Source organism: Mus pahari, chromosome 5 (assembly GCF_900095145.1).
Source record: "Mus pahari chromosome 5, PAHARI_EIJ_v1.1, whole genome shotgun sequence".
NCBI lineage: Eukaryota > Metazoa > Chordata > Mammalia > Rodentia > Muridae > Mus > Mus pahari.
Window position 1 is genome coordinate 70,150,373 of NC_034594.1, and position 22,265 is coordinate 70,172,637.

General features: G+C 54.7%; 1 protein-coding gene across 1 annotated transcript in view; it reads left to right on the forward strand.

Annotated features, from left to right (window-relative positions):
• The first annotated feature begins 5 nt into the window (after positions 1 to 5).
• The window catches only part of Gpc1 (glypican 1), a 27,994-nt gene continuing 5,734 nt past the window's right edge, over positions 6 to 22,265 (forward strand). The window contains exons 1-2 of the mRNA XM_021198230.2: positions 6 to 440; positions 21,126 to 21,284. Coding sequence (XP_021053889.1) covers positions 275 to 440; positions 21,126 to 21,284 — 325 coding nt within the window. The 5' untranslated portion in view covers positions 6 to 274. The remainder of the gene's footprint in view (positions 441 to 21,125; positions 21,285 to 22,265) is intronic.

Sequence of the window (22,265 nt, forward strand, 5' to 3'; positions counted from 1 at the left end):
TGGGGCCGGGCGGGCGGCGGGGGAGGCGCCGAGCCGGGGCTGTGCGTTCGCCCGCCGCGCTCTGAGCGGCCGGACCTCGCGCCTCGCGCCTAGCTCCCCGCGCCGCAGCCGCAGCCGGCTTTTGTTGTCTCCGCCTCCTCGGCTGCCGCCGCCTCTGGACCACGAGCGGCGCGCGCTGGGACCTTGGCTCTGCCCTTCGCGCACACTGGGCTGAGCGGGCCGCCCGGGACCGAGGGAGGCGCGCACCGGCGGCCAGGGAGCCGCGGGCCCCGCCATGGAGCTCCGGGCCCGAGGCTGGTGGCTGCTGTGCGCGGCCGCCGCGCTGGTCGCCTGCGCCCGCGGGGACCCCGCCAGCAAGAGCCGGAGCTGCAGCGAAGTCCGCCAGATCTACGGGGCTAAGGGCTTTAGCCTGAGCGATGTGCCCCAGGCAGAGATCTCGGGTGAGTAAGGGCGCTGCGTCCCGGGGCACCGGACCCTAGCACTCCGGAGGTCTGCTCTGGGCCCCTACCCGCGCCGCAGCTAGCCCCGGGCGCCAGAACCCGCCGCCTAGACTTGGAGTGGCCTCCTTCTCCTCAACTGGTCTGTATCCCACAGCCCTCGCCTCCGGGCTCCGATCCGCTCTGTTGCTTCCCAGTTCCCAGTCACCACACTCTAGAGTCCCTTCCCCATAGCAATCTGCGCTCCCTTTGGGTTAGGGTTGGAGCTGGGCGTCTTTGGTCCCCGGCTTGGCCCACTGTGCTGGCGGGGCACAGCTCCGGGACAGCGTGCCTGCCGCCCTTGCGGCGAAGCAAGCGGTAGCTCTGGGACGGTCTATTGGGTCGCATATCTCGGTTGCAGTGGGCTAGGAACTTCTCTATGCGGACCTCTCCCAGAAGCGTCAAGGATTCTGCTTAGGAATTTACGCGGGTCCACAGCAGGAGCCGCCTAGGTGGGATTTATGGAGAGATCCTATACTTCAAGCCTGGGTTCTAAAGAAATGTGAGCCCGCTGCGCGCTTCAGGGGACCCCAGGGCTCGAGGGGATTCCTGCCTAGGAACTTATGCCCGCCAGCGCCCCTATCCTAACATACTCGTGGTCTAACCGGGCGCTCGGGGCCGCCTGGAGCTGTGAGCCCAGCTGCAGGTGGTCGGCGTCTTGGATCCCGCCCAGGGGCCTTGTCATCTCTTTGTAAGAAGAGCGGCCCTCCTGGCGGCGGCCTCGGCCCTGCAGCTGCTGAGAGCAGCCCTTCCCCTCCCTTCCCTTCCCTGCTGCCTCAGGAGCTCTGGGAACCGAATCTTTATGAGCTTGGAGCGCCTATGCAATGTCCCAAGGACCTCCCAAGCCCCAGGCTTTGCTCTTAAATGTGTGGGGAGCTTTCCCGGATAAGTGTAACACCAGGGCCTTGGTGAGCAGGGAATTCCTGCTGTGGGGTTCTTCTGAAACTGAGGGGGCTCGCAGGCTAGAGGCCAAACTCAACTGGTGCCGTAGACACTCTGAAAGAGGAAAGTTAAGAGTATTGCCCAGAGGGGTGGCCTGTGGCAGCAACTTGCTTGGGAATGGCGGTAGGTAGGCAGGCCATGGAGAACCCTGTTCCTGGGGAGAGACAGAACCCATAGACACCTTGCGTGGACTGAGTCTCTTGACTGTCTCCCTCTCAAATGCCCCAGAACAGGTCTTTCTATGCCTCTCTCTACATACAGCCCTGCCATTGCCAAAGCCACCTCCTACAGTTCTCTGGGCACTGTCACCCGGTGCCTGGCAGCAGAAGGGGGCAGGTATAGTTTGGTTGGTGCCCTGCTCACTCTGCCCACCTCCAAGCACACAGAAATAGGAACATATACCCTGACATCCTTGTGTATCTCGTATGCCTGCCAGACGTACCCTGCTCCCCACACATACCAGCCTGAGGCCTTCCAGCCTACGTCTTCCCTTGGCATGGCTATGCCACCCATCTTAATGCCTTCTTGGGGACCTTCTTGAGCTTGTACCCACCCACAGCTACTGTGCCCGAGTAAGCAGGGACTGGCAATGTAGGCAGTGACAAGGGCACTGAGAGGGCAAAATAAAGAAGCAGAGGTGTGGTCCTTCCAGAGAGCCTGGTTCTTTACTGCCCTGCGGTTGGGGAATGTGGGGGATTAGGAACTCAAGACAAGCAAAAAGCTTTGATGTGTGTGAGGACAGCCGTGCATGCCCATCCAGCTGGGGTGTGTGGGCACCCTGCAGAGTTACAGCAGTCATACTGGTTGGGGCCCAATGTTTGTTCAGAGACACCCTATTTATTGACATGCGAGGCTGGAGCCTATGTTTTCCCATCATCCCTATTGGTGCACCTGAGAACTGGTGCCACACTTTTCTGGAACCCCGTGGGCTGCACCTCACAGCCCTCAGAGTGGGAGGATACCTTCAAGCCCCGGGGCACTAAAGAGAGTATTAGCATGTGGACTGAGAAACAGGGTGACCTCCTAAGATAGCCGTAGCCCAAAGGGCAGCCAAGCTCAGGGTCCTGTCTGGTTCTGTGCCACCAGACCTGGACTCTGAGGACCAGGCGCCCTCTGGTGGCCCCTAATGGCACAGTCCTCCCTGGAGCGCCTGTGTGATCCCTTTCCTGCAGTCTCCTGTCCAGGGTTCCAAAGAGCTCCTACTTATAAGAAATACGGGAATACGCCAGGAGATAGATGCCTGCTGAGGTTCAACTGGAGTCACTGTGTGGTTGGGAGAGAGGAGGAGTGGCCCATGGGCAAACAGATGGCCTTTCCTGCCCCTGAGTCTTAGGGACCAGAAATAGCAGGACCCTTTTATCAAACAATGCTATATGCAAGAGGCTGGCTCCTCACTGAAGGCACTGCTTAGTTTTCTGGATGGCCTTTCCAGGCAGCAGTGATGACAGCTGTCCCACTCCGTAGAGGAGAACTAGCCAGGGGAGGCAGCCACTACAGTGGTGTCCTCCTTCTGTGCCAGGGCCCTGCCTGGGAGCAAGGTCTGGGTGAGGTTGCTAGGAGCCCACTGCTGAATCACAGCCATGGGCAAGCAAGTCTCTCTTAAGTGGCAGGACTGTTCTGGACCGCGAATGTTACTAAGTGTACCCCATGTGGTTAGTTCTGTACCAGGGTGTTCCATTTGGACTCTAGGGTCAGAGACTACCCCTGCCTGGTCTCTGTTGTCAACACAAAGCCTATCCAGGCCACAACCAAGTAGGTTCTCGATAAACAACTGTAGATGAACACGTGTTTCTTGGCGGCTGTACCGCAGCCTGGAGGTGGAAGGTGGAGATGGCTTTAGCAGAGCGCACACGGCCCTCCTTAGGGTCCCCAGCCTGGGCAGAGTAGGGGCTGGACATCAGAAGGACTTAGAACTATTGAGCTTCTGAGCCCTAAAGTCACGGTGTTCCTGCCTGCCTGCCTGCCTGCCAGCTAAGGTGGGCACCTCATACCAAATCCCCACAATGACTATTCACTAAGCTCCCAGTAGGACTCTAAGTCTCTATGTGAGCTTTGGCCTTCTGTACAGTAGTTTGGGATCCGAGGTCCTCTGGTTCCTGTATGCCCTTTCCACCTCTTAGGAGTTGTCTGACTTTCTACAGAAGCCGACTAAGGTCTGTGACTCTCAGAAGTCACTGGCACATTCGCCACCCTGGACCGAAAGTATCTGCGTGCCCTATTCTGCCCAGGAAGAGACACCCTGTGTGGCTCAGCCTGAAGCCTGGGGTGGTCCTCATACCCTAGTGTGCTGTTCGGAGCTTGACTTTCATCATCCCCAGCACAACGGTCGTCGGGCTTCCGTGGGCCCAAGGGAGCCTTGTTCCAGCACGGCCATTTGCGTGATGCAATGGCCTGGGTCCTTGCTGTAGCACTGCAGTTCTCCTGCTGGACCGGCCATCCTGTTTCTCCATGGAAACTTCCTCTATCGGCTCCAGAGGCTTTCTGCAGAGTCAGCACCCACGGCACAGGTGATAGTGTCCATCAGCCAAGAGTGTTCCTGGTGAACTGGGTCCAAAGGCATTTTCACAACTACCCCAAGAGCACTGGGTGAGAGGGACTGTGTGAGCCACTGGATAGAAAAGGACATCAAAGCCAGAGAGGCCACATACCATTCTTAGGGCATTGTCTGACTAATGCCAAAGCCTGTGCTGGCAGCTATTCCTCAGTAAAGCCAGAGTAGACCTCCTTTCCGAGGCTCTGTGTTCTGGAAGCGTCACGCTGTCTCAGCTTGGAGAGCTGAAGTGGGATTTTGCAGTGTGCAGGTTTTGTGGGCCTCTCAGCTACTCCGTTCTCTGATTGTCTGCTTTGGCTCCTTCTTAGGATCTAGAAGTTCTTTTAACTGACATTGTACAGATATAACTGTTATATGTCTTCCCCAGCTCTAGACATAACAGGGGTGACACAGAGGTGTGCACAGAGGTATCCTGACTGCCTCCTGTGGGCCGAGGATGGAACCTCAGATTGTCAATAACTGGGAGGGGCAAGCTGATCTTGATGGGACCAGGTCCCAAGAGTAATAGGCAGACGCCCTGTACACAGGGCTAGCCAAGGAGTATGGTAGGGGCTCTGACACTGATAGTGACACTAGACTACTAGTGCAAGCCTCTAGTGACAGGCCTACTCTCACCCCACCCCCCAAAATACTGGGGCTTTACTGTCGTGTATGCCAACCCAGCAGCGAGGATGCACTTTAGAGCCAGGTAGGTTCAGTCAGTGTGTGAACACACCTCCATTTCTACCATGGGTCCTGTGATACAGCTGTCACCTGTAGAGTAAGAGATGGGCAGGGACAGGTGGACTCTTCCTTAAACAAGACTTGTCGTCTTCAGGCTGGGTCAGGAGGGATTTCGTGGTCTTTGCTATGTCAGAACATAGGCAGAGCCACACACACACACACACACCCCGAAGTTCGAGCCTCTGTCCAGCCCTGACTTGCCCTGACTGTGGGCTCAGTCATGTGGCGTTGGATGCTGCCCGTGTCCTTTAGTGGCTTTAGGCTGTTGCCTCTCACCTGGAACCCAAGCACCTTGCTGATGCCCTGCTGGCAGCCTTTCTTGGTGGTGATTAAGAGCAGGCCTGGGTGGGCACCTGTATTGCTTGAATTCTCCTGTATGTATTGAGGCATGGTTCCCTGGGTTGATACAGTCCTCTCTCCCTTGAACTCAGCTCCATCCCCCACACCATGAAGAGGCCGTTGTTCTAGGTTCTTACCAGAACATGGGGGAACCAGGGGTGCCTATATGTCTTACTTGTTGCCCATCAGCACCCCATGCCAGGGAAGATCTTGAGTGCAAGAGGAACTCCCTGCCACTCCATTGTGTGACAAGAATCCTTGGTGACTACCTTAGGAACCACCTACCCTCAGCTCCTCCTCTGCCTATGCCCTCAGCATTATCTCCCACTGGCTTCTCATTACCCTGGCATATAACTCCTCCCCCCATACCAGTCCCTCCTGTGCTCACCCAGGGCCACCTCTGCCACTGTTTCCCCAACATTCCCTGATAGGCATATACATGCCTGCTCTGAATCTCACCTGAGGTCCATTCGTGTGGTGAGCACTCCCAAGTTCTTCCTGTGCCAAGCAGGGGACCGGCCCTAGAAATCCTAGTGTTTTCATTTCCAGAACCACAGTATCAAAGCACAGCAATCAGGAAGATGTAACTGCAGACACCGCTTCCTGGTTGGGGTGCTGGGAGCCTGAGGCCAGGCACCAGACAGGGTCTTCACTTTTTGTAGTGGTGGGAGAGCATGAGCCTAGTGTCTCCCAGCATCCTTGAGATGTGCTGGTGTCCCTGGCTTAAAAACCCACACCTTCAGCTTTGCATAGCTTCTCCCATATATCTATCTCTAAACTCCTTATAAAAACATAGTTTTTAAAAACAAAACAAAACAGTTGTCTTGGATTAGGGCCCGCTCATATACTCTTAATAGTTAATGTCTGCAGAGACCTCGCAGACATTCTTGAGTTCGAATGGGGGAATCATACTCACATGTAGAGGTTTTGGGGACTCAGCAAGGAAGGACCCCAGGATGTCTCCATCTCATTCTTGGTGCTGTTTTGGCATGTTCTGTCCGGCTGCCGAAACCCCGGCTCTCTGTTTCATTCAGAGCCACACCTCTCGCCACCAGAATCCCTCTCAGCAGAGCTTCTCCCCGTGGCTGACCCCTGCCTCCCCAGAAGACCTTCCTTCCATGTCTGGTGGCAGGCCAGGGTTTTCTTGCTGATATGCTGGGTCTAACAGTGTTCCCTCAGTGGCCAGAGACGTAACTGCTAACCAGTGACTGTGGTATATCACAGAACCAGGATCGTAGTCTGAAGATCCCTGGCTGGCACTCAGTGGCACCAGAGGTCCTCAAACAGACCACCTGTGAACAGAAGAGTCAAGCCAGATGGGAGGCTCAACCCTAGGACAGATTTCCAAGGAAAGCGAAGAGCAAGGGGCGGGGACAAGACTGGGTTTGGTGGAAAGCCCCAAAGCATGCCAAACAGGCCGTCTCCCCCGGGGCCGGGGCCAGCCAAACAGGCTGCTGCTCACTTGTACAAAACGCTCCCCAGATCCTGAGGACTTGGCCAGGTGACAGAGCAGCCCCTGGGGGCTCCGTCAATCTTGTTCCCTGGCCATCTGCCCGATCTCCCCCAACCCTGGGAAGCCAGGGCCAGGACAGAGAGAAAAACAGACAGAGAGCAGGCCCTCTATGGACTGAACCTGGAGGCCAGTGCCAGGAGGTCAGCATGTTGTGTCTTTGTGTGGGCACCACAGGTGGATGAAGCGATCACAGTTGGCCGCTGGCCAGTGCTAGGGCCTGTGTCTGGGTGGCTCAGAAAGGAAGCGCTGTCATCTACCGAGGGGATGAGTGCTCCAGAGCTGCTGGTGGGCAGAGCACTGCTTAGCATGCACGTGGGAAACTGAGTCCCAGAGACTAAGCCAGGGTGGAGCCTCTCTAGAGGTCCGATACCCTGACTAGTTCCTATTTATAGTCTGAGTAAGTCAGTGCCCCAGCCCAGAGCTGGCAAGTGCCTTTGTGGGTCCCAGCTTGTGGGACTAACCTGGGCACTCATACTGCCTTGTTTAAACCTAGGAGACCTTTAAGTAAGCCTGTCTCTTAGGTACTGAAATAGTGTCCATGCTGCAAGGGTGAGACTGTAGGGTGGAGATCTAGTTCTTGAGCCACAGACTCCCTCAGGTGCAAGACGGGCAGAGGGCTAAGGCATCAGAAGCCAGCAGTGGAAGGGTCGGATTAGGGTAGCGTGTCCTAAAGGGCCTTGGCTAGCTAGCTGAAGGGACAGAGGTATAAACCCAGCTCATCCTCAGCTGGCCACACCCAGGTAGATCTCTTAAGGTCAGAGCTGGGCTTTTATTGGTCACAGATGCCTAAGCCAAGCTGGCCAGGCTGGAAGGCCTTTTTCCTTTAGCCCCTGACTCAACATGTTTAAGATCTAGTGAGAAATTGAGTCAGGGCTTCCAGACCCCCCCCCCAAACCCAGTAGTCCCGAGACTACAGTGGTCATAAGCCCCCTGGTCTCTAGTGAGGATGGTGTGTTTGAGTAGCAATACTACCAGATGTGGGACAGGAGGGTGCTGATGAGGCCTTGAACAGGTGGCCCATCTCCCCATAGGCTGTTCTGGCTTACTGTTGCCTCAGAAACACCTTTAGAAGGATTCCCAGCCACTAAAGATAGCTGTTGAGCATATCCCAGACTATGATCTGTGGGTGGCCATCCCTCCTGTTGTGACTGGGGCATCTTCATTGTCTGTGACAACCTGTGGTCCTCAGAATCCAATCTGAAAGTGACCTGTAGTGACGTCTGAGTGTGTCCTCAAGCATCGTGGCCACAAGTGCCCATCAGAGTCTCTGGGGGCTACAGGGAATACATCCCACCCACCTGTGACCATCTGTCAGTCTCTGGGGAGAAAGCTGATGCCACCTGCTGCTGGGGTTGGCTCAGACGTTTACACATCTACAGTTGTCATGGAGCTCGGGACACACCGGACCACACAGTTATCTAGGAGGCTCTTACTAATTCACTGTAATTCTTAGTAAGTTACCAAAATCCCTAGTAATTCACCATTTCTAACTTCTGTCCCTCCCACACTCTTGTTGTAACAGTACCCAAAAATCTCTGTACATCTTGATATCTTAGGACTCCCAGTTGGCACATCTTATCCAGCATGTGTTCATATGGGACTGTGGGCTGATGGCCATAGGTCAGATACCCTGGGCACGCCTTCTGTGAGTGATGTGATAATCCTGACTAGGATCCACCATGTGAGCCTTTGGCAATGCACTGTTCCTAGCAATTAGTGGGTGCCGGGCTTAGCTTTCTTCTCTGTGAGTTTTTAGGGTCTTCCACAAACTCCAGCGGCACCAGGAGAAGCACTTAAGTGGGAGGTGTAGGCTCACCAAAGTCAGGGGGACCTTGGGAGGGGAGAGGAAGTGGAGTTGGATCCAGAAGGCTTACAATTGGGCATTAAAGCAGTAGTGCAAGCCAGGGGTCCTTACAGGAACACAAATGAAACTCAGTGTTCAGGAATGCGGGTAAGGTGACTGACTCCCAACCAGGCTGGGAACAACAGGACCTGGGGCTTGACCAATGTAGAAACCACCAATATTTTTCATGTGCCTTTACTTTTGTAGCAGATAGCTTGGAATATGGCACACTTACCATAAGTTTGAAACTCCAGTGAACATAACAGTAAACCAGCTACCAGGTCTCACATCATGGTGTGTTCACTGTGTTCTACAATGTTCCGACAAGTGCTCATTGAGTTTTATTGGAGATAGAGACTAGCTCCTCAGGTCAAAGAGAAGGCCCAGGTGGCCCCCATAGCCTTCTTATTTCATGCTTCCAAACTAAGCTCAGCCCTGAAGAATTGACAGCCTCCAGCAGATGGCACTGGGGCTCAGAATGGAGCCCAAGTCCAACTGAGTGGCAAGCCTGGCAGAGCAGGACCGGTCTGTGACTAAGAGAGACTGCCACTCCGAGGGCTGGGCTAAGAAATGAGTGTGATCACCAGTGTGGACAGTGACGATGTATGGCAGGGTTACGGGGTACTCTAAAACCTCGAGGGATGCCGCAAGAGCACCTACTGTGTGCTGGGTGCTGTTCTTGGTGCTGATACATAGCCGCAGACAGAGCGCTCTTCAGGCTGTACAGCTGATGGGGTCCTTGAAGGCAGGCAGGTGTCAGTTTGCCTCTGAGCATGGCCTTGCTTGACTCACAACCAATTGTTGCACAGATCACTTAAAAGTACAGGGTTGTGGGGGTGCAGGGAGACCACTATGATGATGAAACAGATAAAAGTGCTCACTGCACAGGCCTCCAAACCTGTTTGATCCCCAGAACCGGGGTAAGAGCAGGAGAGAACTGACAGCAGTTATGCTCTGAGCACAGCACCCACACATACACATTCTTGGATACACATAAACACACAACAATAAGTATAGGGAGGGTTACAAGTGTGGCTCCGTGGTAGAACTTTGGCTTATTAGCACATGCAAGGCCCTGGGTTTTGTCCCTAGTAGCATTCGGATGCTGAGAAACGAGGACCTTGAAGCCCCGCTGAAGTGACCCAACCATAGGCTGCACAGGATAAGTCCAGGGCTCCCAGACTACTGTCCTGCTGTGCAGTCTTGGCTTTCTCTTGATATATCATCAAGGTGGCTTAAGAACCTCTAGCCACCTGCCCAGTCACAGTATGATGGCCCCAGCCTTGGGACTCTTGCCTTGGGCTGGACCCTTAGAGCTTTTTGTCGACCTCGGAAACCAGTCTCTGTTTCCTACAGAACTCACCAAGATTTATAGCCAAACCCAAGAACATAGAGTAGCAGAGTCTAGCCTGCTATTGAGAGAGCCAGAGAGAAGTCATGGAAAAGGAACTGAGAGGTAGGCCAGCAGGCCTTCAGCAGGGTGGGAGGTGGGGGATGAGGGTCATTCCCTGTTACAATGTGGCTGAACCTCTTGGTAAAAGCCTGCAGCTGGTGTCGGAAACCCAGGAGGTGGAGCCAGAGAAGGGCGTAGTCACCTGGGTAAGGCTAGATGGGGTAAGAAGGATGAGGGAATAATAGCTACTTTGTTGCTGCTGCAAGAAACTGACAAGGCAATTGAAGGAAGTTATTTTGTAAATATATTTACAGTTCAAGGGGGAGGACCATCCGGATGGGGAAGATTCAGTGGGAAGAGCTTGAAGCAGCTGGTTACATTGTATCCACAGTCAAGCCCCTCCTAAATGCTGGGGCTCAGCTTGTTTTCACCTTGGTTTGTTTTCTTGCAACACTGAGGATCTGTCTTAGGTTATTGCTGAGATAAACACCATGAAACAATTTGGGAAGGAGTTTGTTTAGGCTTAGAACCCTCAGGTCACACTCTTGGAAAGAAGTCAGGAACTCAAACAGGGCAAGAACTTGGAGGCAGGAGCTGATAAAGGAGTGCTACCTAGGGCTTGCTCCTTAAGACTTTCTGATAGTTCTGGGGCAACACCACCCACAATGGATTAGACCCTCCTACATTAATCTCTAATTTTATGTTTTTTAAATATTTATTTATTATATATAAGTACACTGTAGCTGTCTTAACCTCTGAGCCATCTCTCCAGCCCAAAGATTTATTTATTTTATATATATGAGTGCTATAGCTGTCTTCAGACACACCAGAAGAGAGCATCAGATCTTGTTACAGATGGTTGTGAGTCACTGTGTGGTTGCTGGCAATTGAACTCGGGACCTCTGGAAGAGCAGTCAGTGCTCTTAACCGCTGAGCCATCTCTCCAGCCCCCAATCACTAATTTTAAAAATGCACTATAGGCCTTGACTATAGGCCATTCTTATGGAAGCATTTTCTCAACTGAGGTTCCCTTTTCCCCAAATGACTTATCTTGTGTCAGGTTGTCATAATACTAGCCAGGACAGGATCAAACCCACAGCCTGTATATGTTAGGCAAGCATTCTACCACTGAACCACATCTCCAGCCCCCTTATTTCTTTTTATTCAGTCTGAGACTGAACCCCAAGAGATACTACTACACATGTCAGATGGGTCCCACTTCAGTGCAATCTAGAAACTTCCTCACAGGTCTTCCCAGAAGTTTATCTTCTAGATGATTCTAAACCCTGTCAAATGAATATATTAACTAACACAGGGGTGATAGTTACACCAATGGTGGCAAATGTAGTGGCCTATCTCCAGAGTAGGGCAGGGCTAGAAGTCAGCTCTGAATTCAGTGTGGGCTGCCTGCTGGGCTCTGTATTGTGCCTTCAGAGGAGCTCCTGGGGAACAGGGAGGCTGGTCCTCCGTGGTGCTGTTTTCTCCAGGCAGGCTGTGAAGGACAGAACTCAGTTAGAGAAGGTCAACGGCCAGGCATCCAGGGAGGCTGAGGAGCCACAGGGCAGGGAGGACCTAGCCAGTGTCCCACAGTGCTCCTTCCTGAAGTCATGTCAGCCACTCAGCTACTGCTCACCCATGGAAAGCCATGAATTGCAAGGACAGTGTCCCCAAAATACATCATCAGTAGAGACAGGGTTGTGTGGGTAGCAGGCCAGCAATCACTCTCAGGGCTGCTGTTGAAAAGTGAGAGCTGACTTTTAGCAAGGAAGCCAAGGGGAGGGGAGGGATGGGAACACCTCAGGTCTCAGGAAAGGCAGGGGGGAACAGGAGAGTGTCACAGGACCAGCTAAGCAGTGAGGCCTTCTCTGTCCTGGATCCCAGGCCTGACACAGTCCTGATGCTCCCGTAGGGAAGCAGGGCTCCTTCCTTCAACTGTCTATCTCCAGGGATCCAAGATGCCTGCCCCGAGACCTGTGCACACACAGCCATGTCACCCGCTGGATCCCTATGTCCCTCTGCCCGCCAGCAATCACTGGCAAGAGCCTGAGTCTGAGTGTAGACAAGGTGGGGCCAAGACACCTCAGAAGATAGCTGTGTGAGCATCCCTGAGACATGAACTGAGGAGGCAGAGTGGTCCCATGATGCCACCTGCTCCTAGAGTACAAAGGGTGAGTCTGAGCTTTGGGGAGTAGGGCCTATGCAAATAACAGTGACAAAACCCTGCTGGGTAGGAGTCCCAGGAGCACTTGGTGGGGTTGGGAGGGGGCTTTCTGGGCTGGGTTGTGAGACTCATTAGTAACAGGAGGGATGGACTCCCAGCAGGGCCTTGCAGGCGCTTGCTTACCCAGACCCAGCAGCCTGAGCTCTCATTTTCAGAAAGCTTGGCCAGGACCAGACAGGAACTTTGCTGACTAGTGCAGTGGCCACATCTGACTCCAGCAAGGCCCATGGAGCCCTGGTTTTACGGGCGAGCATTCGTCTATGTCCCTAGGAATACTGCCGGGCTGCCTGAGAGCTCCAGAGGTCTCACACACCAGCCAAGCCTGGGCCGGGGGGTGGGGGGGGAGCTCAGCGTTGGCCCCAGGGTCTGACGTGGGTGAGTCACGTCACTACTGGGAACCTCAGTCATCCCAGCTGAACTGAGTGCTTGTGGGTGGATGCCCATCAGTGACAGTGACTGTGACTTCAGTTAGATCACATCCCATGTCTTAGGGTTTCTATGGCTTCGACGAAACACCATGAGCAAAAAGCAAGTTGTAGAGGAAAGGGTTTATTCTGCTTATACTTCTGTATCACTCTTCATCATGGAAAGAAGTCAGGACAAGAACTCAAACAGGACAGTAGCCCACAGGCAGGAGCTGATGCAGGCACATGGGTTGCTGCTTACTGGTGTGCTCCCTCGTGGCTTGCTCAACCTGCTTTTTTATAGAACCCGGGACCAGCAGCTCAAGGGAAGCCCCATCCACAGTGCTCCCTCCCCCATCGATCACTAATTAAGAAAATGCTTTACAGCTGGCTCTTAAGGAGTCATTTTCTCAGTTGAGGTTCCCTCCTCTCTGATGACTCTAGCCGGTGTCCAGTTGACATAAAACTAGCCAGTGCATCCCCACAAAGAACTGCAAGACACAGCCGTGGAAAGGCAGGCCACCCCAGTGTGTAGACAATGACTGGCTTCTCAGAATGGTGTGTTGTCACCAACTGAACCTCTGTCCCCATTAAACCCTGATCCCTGTTCTAGTTTTATTTTTGTTGCTATTGTAAAAGTACCCTGACTCAAAGCAACTTAGGGAAGGATCAGGTTTGTTTGACTTACATTTCCAGGATATGGTCCATCATTACAGGGAAGTCAGAAGCAGGAACTTGAGACATCTGGACACATCACATCCATTGTAAAGAGCAGAGAGAGGCAAACGCATCTATGTTGATGGCTTGTTTGCTGTCAACTAGCTTTCGTCACTCTTCCACAGATCAGGCCTTGAGCCTAGGGGATGGTGTCACCTACAGTGGACTGGATCCCACAGACGTGCCCACAGAAGAACATGATCTAGATAAGAACTCACTAGGGCTCTCTTTCCAGATGAATCTAGATTATGTCAACTTGAAAGTCAAAACTAATACACACACACCCTCCATTCCTCTCCTCAGCTTCTGACATACAGTTTCACTCTCTGTCTCTTTTGGTTCTGGCAGTCCTAAGGACCTCACTTGGCTTCTTTCATTGAGCATGATAACTGTCTCACTGCATGTCAGAATTCCCTTATTGAAACAGAACAATGTTCCATTTTATAGTTCAGAGTTTGTTTATTCATTCAAACATCCGTTTGTACCTTTTGGCTCTATTTGACACACACACACACACACACACACACACACACACACGTGTAAAAAAACAAATATAACTGGCATCCAAGTTCCCTGCTACCCTCCTCTAATTGTGCTTGCAGGGAGTGCTGGGGCCACAGCAAGAAGCCGCATGCATGCCCTCACTGGGCAGAGGTGCTGTCAGGACAGCCCAGCCTAGGGAAGCTGTTCAGACTACTGCCTCTCAGCAGAGCATGTTGACTCTTTCTGTAGTCTTTGCCTTCCACCCAGGAATTCCCCTGGGATGGGAATCTAGGGAGACCAGCACTGCTCACATGGCCATTCCTAGCCAGTGGGACCTTGGGTATGTCAATTTGACTGTCTGTATGCCACCATGGTTAGTGATAGACACATTGTAGCGATGAAGTGATTCTAACCCTGAACCCTTGTTCCTGTGGCACCGACCAACCATGTTGTGATAGGAGTAGGAGCCCTCGTGGATGGGAACTCCTCTCCCCGGTTTCCCTTATACCACAAGTTGCTGGCTGGTCTGCCTCGGACCTGCTTGGAGGAAGAAGGTCTGAGTTAGTTTATAGCAGCAGCTTTATTCCAGAAATGTCCATACCGGGTTAAGGTGCCCCTGCCTGTTATATTTTATACGGATTTTAACATGAGAGCTAGCATGGTTGCTGGGTGGAGCTGAAAGAAAGGAAGTGGAGCTTCCTGGGGAAGGGGAGGTGAACGAGTCTTGCAGGGAGGTGAGGGATATGCCCAGGAGGATGGCTGCCAGGCCAGAAGGAACAGCTGGTCAGGCAGCCGGTAGCCTGGTGCGTCTGCCTTGGCCTCCATCCTGGTTGGGTTCTGGCCTCTCTTTACCACCTCTGCCAGTTTGGTATTTACAGGGCTGAGCCGATGCCTGCACTGTGTCTCTTGATCCCGTGTAGACACATCTGAGGAAGTAGAACCGATCTGTCATACAGGTCTCAGCTGCCCCGTGGCCCAGACGGGGCCTAGAAGTGGACCAGTGGGCCAGCTAGATGAGAAAACAGTGTAGAGCCCTGGGGCAGTTGGCACGAACCCTCCCTTTTATATACTTCCTGCCTGAATCGCCACCCTGCCCCACATGGGTGTGAACGAGAGAGCCAGGCTGAGGTTCACTGTGTTGGTGACAAAACACTACAAGCTCTGAGTGGGCTCTGTCCTTCAGCCAATCCAAAAAGCTGTGGTCTTGGTACACATGAACACAGGGTCCTCTTCATCTCTAATGTGTACCGAGAAACCATGGACACTGGGGATACCTTTAGCCCCAGTGGGACCTTTCAGCATGCTGGGGCACCTCCTACCTGGCATTCACTGGCGAGATGGCCTGAGCAGGCAGTTTAGAGAGCATCTATTTGGGAGTCTGCTGGATCCAAAGCCCCTTGGCTGAACAGCTGCTCGCCCAGAAGATTCCTGTGTCCCCAGGAGTGTGACTGACTGGGAAGGCCGAGGGGAGTGACTGACTGGGAAGGCCGAGGGGACCCATCCATGTCAAGGAAGAAATGTGAGTAAGTGGCTTCCCCCAACTGGAATCAAAGGTTGGAAAGGGGATGATGATCAACAGAGTTGGGGAGCTGCCCTTGTCCCAGGAGGACCAGGAGCATAGGTGGAGAGGCAGCGTGGGTAGCGTTTGGAGCTAGGTTGGCTGGCACGACTAAGGGGAACAGGAGGCAGGGGCTTGTGAGGATGGGTCCTCAGGGAAGGGAGTAATAGGTATATAGTAATGTAACCTTTGAGTGCCCAGCAGTGGAGATCTGGTGTTCTTCCAGAGAGACCTCCTCAATACAATTAGCAGTCTCTCTCCAGGTCTGACCATCCATGGTCCTCGCTAGCTAGTTCCTGATGAGTATGTGCCCTGCTGAGGCCAATGAGCCAGAGCACCAGATACACCCCACCCCCACCTCTAGGCTGGGGCTAGCCCAAAGGCAGAGATCTGATCCACAAGTCCTTCAAAATGCGGAACAGCACCATGGACCCAAGGGGGGGGGGGGCGCAGCCGCCTACTGTTTCCAGGGAGACGGGGGCGGTGCTGACGCGCCAGTGAAGGCTGCGGGAGGAGGTGCTTCCCAGGGAGCTGACTTCAGCGGTGTGCCCCAGTGAGACTGCCACTGCCCAGCTGGCCCTAGGTTGCGGGGTCCACCACGCCACGCCGGCGCCCCCTAGCCTCTGGCCTTTCCTGCTGAGTTCTGCCGCTCTGCATTTGCCAGGCCACTTTACCGGCGCTGGAGTCGCCCTTGCTATCTGGAGTGCATCCACAGCTGGGGACACTATTGGAGCGGCCGTGGGGAAGGGGGTTCTAAGGCCAGGAGGGTGTTCGCTAAGCTGGTACCAGGCTACGTCTGCTAGGCGCCATCTCTATCACCATTCCTGTTTGCATTCCCCCCCCCCTCCTCCATGCGTTCACCTCTCATCTTCAGCTCCATTCTCTCCCAGCTGGACCCCCACTACAGCCTATCTCTCAGCCCCTTCCCATCAAGAGCTTGGTCACCAGCCCTGATGTCCACTCATGTCTCTCAGCTCCCACCTCCATCCCATCCCCATCTCCCTGAAGTTGTGCTGCACCATCCTAGATATTCCTCCCCACCCCCATCCCTCCCACAGCACCCCCTCAGGCTGCCGCAGCCCCCTTCCTGCAGTAAGTCCCCCTTCCTCTACTGAACCCATCCCCCCCTTTCACCCCGCCCCCGCCGCTGCCACCACAGCCTTGGCGCAGGCTTTTCTCCCTCCTTTTTCTGCCGCGCCCACTGCGGCAAGCCCCTTCCCCGCCAATCACATCGCCCTCTCTCCTCTCCCTCCATCTCCCGCTTGCCGCAGCCCCCCTCCAAATGCCCCCCTCTGCCTGCCGCAGCACTCAGCTCTCCACACCAGCCGCGCCCACTGCACCAGCGCCCCCTCCTCACTGCGGCGCCAGAGCAGGCGCCTGCATCTGCAGCTCCGGCTTATCTTACCGGCTCCAGCTGTACAGAACCATCCCTGTTGCGGAGGAGGCAGCGGTTGGAGCTGCAGGTGTCGCCCAGGCTTTGTTCGCCCAGTGCCTGGCCTGATGCTGGAGAGGCAGCTGGCAGGAACCCTTGCCTGCCCGGAGATGACCCCTCCCACCGAGTCCATAGAAGTGCCAGCAGCCGATGCCCCCCAGTTAGGGGTCCCTGTTCGTGATGGAGGTTCTTCTTGGTGATGTTGCCATTTGGGTGAACTGGAGGCAGGGGCTCGGGGATCATGAAGGCATCCAGGAGGGTGGAAAAGTATTGGGAGTGAGCTGGGGGTGGGGAGGGGGATTGTGCTTGATGCTTTTCCAATTTCAGAGATGGAGTTGAAATGTCCTCCTTCAGGTGTGACCCCCGGGAACTAGACAGGTTTGTTGGGGAACAGAAGCAAGCAGTGGTGAAAGCCCCCCTGGAGCCTGGGCTGTGAGTAGTTCCTCAGAAAGCTGGGCCATTTGCTCCAGGCTGTCATATCCTGGAGACCCTCAGCCTCTGGGGCTGGATTTACTTCTGCCCCATCAGTCAACAGAAAGGCCTGCTTCAGGAGCCAGCAGCTGGGGAGGGGAGTGTAGCCTGTGCCTCTCCCTACACTCCCCAAGCCATGCCGGCTTGAGTGTTTTACAGGCTGTGAGGGAGGCGGGCTTGCCACTCTGCATCTCCCCATGAGCACAGGAAGCTTCTGGAAGAATGGACCAGAGGGGGGTAGCATGACTCTGCATTGTCTAAAGAAGGTGGAGGAGGGTTTCAAGGCATTGGGTCTCTGAAGTGTCAGGGGAGGTCAGGTCAGAGATGTCTGTGGGTAGCATCAGGATGCTGGACTCTGCTAAAGCCCTGGGGTGACTGTGGTTGATGATGAGAGAGATGCTGCCTCTGTGAGGGAGGAGCAGGAGCTGGAGCTGTCAGCAGGTGGCAGGAGGGTGTGACCCTGAAAGGTAGGAAGCCACAGGCTGCTGTCTGCTCTGGAGAATAGTGGGGGGTCAGGGGTGGGGCGCAGGCAACCAGATTTGGGAGGAACTAAATGAGCAGTTGCTGCCCATGGGTTTGCTGCAATGGGGTGCCACGCTAAGTGTCACAAGAAGCAGGGGTCTTGGGATTTGAGAGACTTTGGGGTTAGGGGCAAGGCTTAGAAAAGGGACTAAGGTGGGGGAAACCTACCATTAACAAACCACCCCCTTCCCCCAAATAAAACCTGTGAACGCCAAGGGAGGGCAGTGCCCAAAAACCCTGGAGGGAAAGATCTGGAAAAATGAAACCAACTCTGAGAGAGATGGGCGGGGTCAGTGGGAAACAATACTGCCGCCCCACTCCCACCCACCTTCAGGGCTGGCAAGGAGGAAGCTGCTGGTACGCTCATCCCTTTAGGGCAGAACGGAGAGAGAGTTCCTATGATGGAGATGTACTCCAGTGCTTTCCAGGAAGTGTAGAGAGCTGTGCAGAGCCTGCCTTAGCCGTTCTGATGTTGAGCACCGGTGGTTCCAGTCTCAGCTGGGCTGGGGCTCAGCAGGAAGCTGAGCTTAGCTTAGCTAAGAAGCCTCCTTCTTCTCTTTGACCCTCAGCAAGCAGGACTGCCACACATGGGCTTCTGGGCAGCCTGGCCCAGCCTGCCCCAGCCTGCCCGGGGTCCTCAGGCCGGTGCCCGGGTTCTGGCTCCGTGTCTTCACTCCCGTGTTTGTCCGAGGAGGGAGGGAGGGACGGGGGCGGTGCTGGGGCAACTGGAACAGCGCAGGTCTCCGGGCTGGCTGGGTGAGGTGGCCAGGCAGAGCCAGGGGGCTGCAGGGGAGGCCACTGGCTGGGGTGTGCTCGTAGTAGCTGGCCAAGAGTCTCATGGGTCCCATTTATCCGTTTCTTGAGTGTGTGTCCTTATTTAACGTCTTCCTGTTTCAGCTTCGTTCTTCTGTCTATGTGGTGAGGGGTGGCGGCAACTGGGACCACTAAGATGGAGAAGGATGTCAGAGGAGCGGGAACCATGGGAGGGGACAGCAAGGCTGTGCCCACTTCTCTCTTGCCAATGCTCTGTTGTGCGGCCTGGTCCTCAATTTTTCCACCTAAAACCTTCGGCCTGCACACGCAGAGTGCCCCTGTCCCAGCTGAGCCCAGGATGGCCCCATCTTGTTACCTGCAGCCTCCATCCCCAGACTGCTTCCCCACTCACTGCTGGAGTCAGAGATGGGTCATCCTCTACAGTGCCCCCCCATAATTCCTCCTCTAACAGAAGTGACCCTTAAACCCCACCACTCAAAGAGAGATGAGATACCACCTCAGCCCAGCAGGCCATGACCCAGAGCAGAGCAAACAGAAGGCCCTGGTGGTGCCTGCTTGCTGGTGGATAATCTTTGCCTAGCCCTCCATACTCTAGAAGCTAGGGAATCAATGGATGCAGATTAAGGGGCGGGGCCTAGGCTTGCAGCTCCCAGCTGTCTGGACCCCACCCCAACCCCTTCTTGAGATTGGGTGCTTGATAATTCATTGCTTCCCAGGACCTGCAGCCCCTGTGAAAGGCAGGTGCGCTGGGCAGGAGGAGCAGAGGGTACCAGGTAGGGGAGCGGTGGGAGGGGCATTCTGTGTGCACCTCCCATCTCTGACTCCCCCAAGCACCCTTGAATCAGAATACAATTTCTTCTGTTCTTCTATCAGCTGTCAGCCACTGTCCTGCTCTGTGGACCTTTGGGGACCCTGAAACCAGATGGGGCTCAGCCTGTGAGACCGGAAGTCCCCACAAGGTTCTGGGATGAAGCACAGCTCCCATACCTTAGTAATCAGGAAGAGGGCTAGGCCAGACCCTCAACCTGAGACCTGGGAGAGCAGACCTGAAGGTTGTCCTACCTGGGGGTAGAGGGGTGGCATCTGGGGATATATACCTTCCATGTCAGGTCAAAATCACAGAGGCCGTACACAGTTCCACTCTGCAATATGCACACACACACACCATCCTGCACACATAAATGCTTGTGCTTACTAAGTGCTAAAGACAAGGATGTGACCATGTGACAAGCTCTTAAGGATGAATGCAGCCTCAGAATCTCTCCTTAGTCAGAGATCTCCACTCCCAGTTGGCTTCGGGGGAGGGGAGGGAGGGAGGATTCATAGAAACTGGGCCTAGGCCCCTAACACATAATGGTCTCATCCTGAGGCCGCAGGTTCCTGCCCCCACATGCTTCTTGACAAGATGCCCACTCCCCTCTGGCTCAGTCCCCCCGACGCCTGATGGGAGCCTGCAGTATCACATCTTTGAGTCCTTCACACCCCACCTTTCCCATCTCTTCCTACCTTTCCATCAACCCGTCAGCAAGGATAAATTAAAGCAAGACAGTCTTTGGTGCCCAGGTGCCAGGGCACCTACTCTGGGCTCCGGAAACTGCATCTCACTGGCTCCCCGTAACATCAAAACCAGCATTCCTGCATGAGGGAAGCTTCTAGAATCCCTGCTGACCTCTCCCTCTTCCCAGGCCTTTCACCTAAGGCTGGGCCATTACCCCTGCCTCTCTGATTCACCCAGTCCCTGTAGGGACTGTAGGGCTCTGTCTTTAGGCTCAGAGACAGCAGTGTGACCCTGTGCGAAGGGAGTGGAACAGACTGGGGTCAGGCACAGGCCCAGTCTTGAGTAACTCAGACCCCCACTGGGACAAAAGCTAGTCTCTAAACCTCAGATTCCCTGTAAAAGGTGTCACTGTAGCCTTAGCAGAATGTTTCCTCTCCCATTGAGGTTTTCTTCTGATGCCAGGAGACTCTTGGGTATGCGCTGTAAGGGCTCCGTGGTGGACAGTTTGAGGCTGATTGTAGGCCTGAAGCAACCCTCTGTCAGCAGGTGGCAGTTGATATTGTCCTGAATGGTACTGCTGCAGTGCCACCAAGGGCTGACAGGTCAGCTCACCAGCCCAGGATAGATGGTGGGGGAGGAAGTTTCAGCCAGAACTCTATGGGGACTGGGAATGTGTCCAGCTAGTGGGAACCTTAGGCCAGGATTGAGTGGTCTCTGTTTGGGACCCAGTGCCTGCGCAGAGCACGCTTTTCTTCACCCCAGAATGGTACCCAGGGCCCTTGCAGAATGCTGACACAGGCCCTGCAGAACATTCATGGGGCACTCCACTCTGCTGTCAGTCAGGTGGCCTCTGAGACTGGCCTGGGCCAAGGACAGGCTGGATTTCTTCTTCCTCCCCTGGGCAGAGGCGCCTGCCAGGCTTGAAAGCCACTGTCAGGTCCCCAACCTAAGTCGGGCAGCCTCCCCCTCTATGTGATGTCTGAGCTGGCTCTCGGGGAGCCCGGCTATGACTCTCCTTGCATTCCTGAGATGCTGGACTATGTCACACAGTACTCCTAGTCGGAGGCTCAGCCCTCTGATAACCTGTGGTACCCCATCCCCTGAATCTTATCAGAGGCCCTGGGAGGTCAGAGACACTGGAGCCCAACTTTGCCCTACAGTGCCCCCCATCTCTGCCTTCACAAAGGGCTCCTAACCTGATCCCCATCTTGGGCAGCGCATCCTGGTCCACTTTTCCCCCTCACGCCGCCTTTGCCATCCCACAGGTGAGCACCTGCGGATCTGCCCCCAGGGCTACACTTGCTGTACCAGTGAGATGGAGGAGAACCTCGCCAACCACAGCCGAATGGAGCTGGAGACCGCACTCCGTGACAGCAGCCGCGCCCTGCAGGCTACACTGGCCACCCAGCTGCATGGCATTGATGGTGAGTGGGCACTTGTGAGTGTGGGGGAGGAGCCAGAGGCTAGGATTTGGATGGCTCATGTCAGAGGAGGGTTTCCCTCTTCCTGCCAGGCTTGAATAGAACAATGAACCCAAGTTATTGTCAAGGCCCTAGGGAGAATGGGCCTGCTTCTCAGGGGGGGAAACAGCTGGGCTTGGGGTGCTTCTGTGTCCCAAGCAGAGTTTCCCTCCAGACCTACAGAGGGCTGACCTGTATCACCTGCATCTTCTGGGGTTCCCGTGGTAGGCCCACTATCCCAGCTACCATCCCCTAGTCAGGAAGCTCAGACAGAAGGCTGAAAGAGTGTGGGGCCTGTCCTGAGGTAACTACCTCTTGGCCAGGGGCAAGAGAGACTCCTGTGCTCTTCAAGAGACCAGGTTGGCTAGTTTTACCGTCATGTGGCCTCACTGTATGTGGGCAGAGAACAGCAGCCCCAGCAGTGGTGGAATGTTTCACAGGGACTCTATGGGGCCCTAGGGTCATTAGATTCCCCTAGAAGGTCCCCTCCTTAAACAGAAAGGTTTACTGACTCCGGGAGGGATACAGGGCCCAGGCAAAGCTGTGGTCCCTGCAGTGGGGTGGAGCTGGGGAAATACGAACTGCAAAGCCAAAGAGGGGAAGCACACGCAGCTTGTCCAGCCACAGCTGGACCGTAGCTTCAAGGGCTTAGAAATGGCAGCAGATCAGAGAGCCCTGACCATGTGCAGCCTCTGACACTTGTTGCTAAGCCTTCCTTAGTTACTCGGTGTGGGAGTGAGGAACTGAGCAGTCTCGGACCTCCATCTCACTTCCAATGAGGATGCCACAATCAGGGCTCCATCCCAGAGATGTGAAGTACAGTGGTGACATTTCCCCGAACCTCAGAACCTGCAGCACATATTCACACGTTTCCACCCTCGCCAAAAGCAGCCACCCGGGTTTGCTGGAGAACAGGAGGAGGAGGTGGGGGGAGGGGGAGAAGGA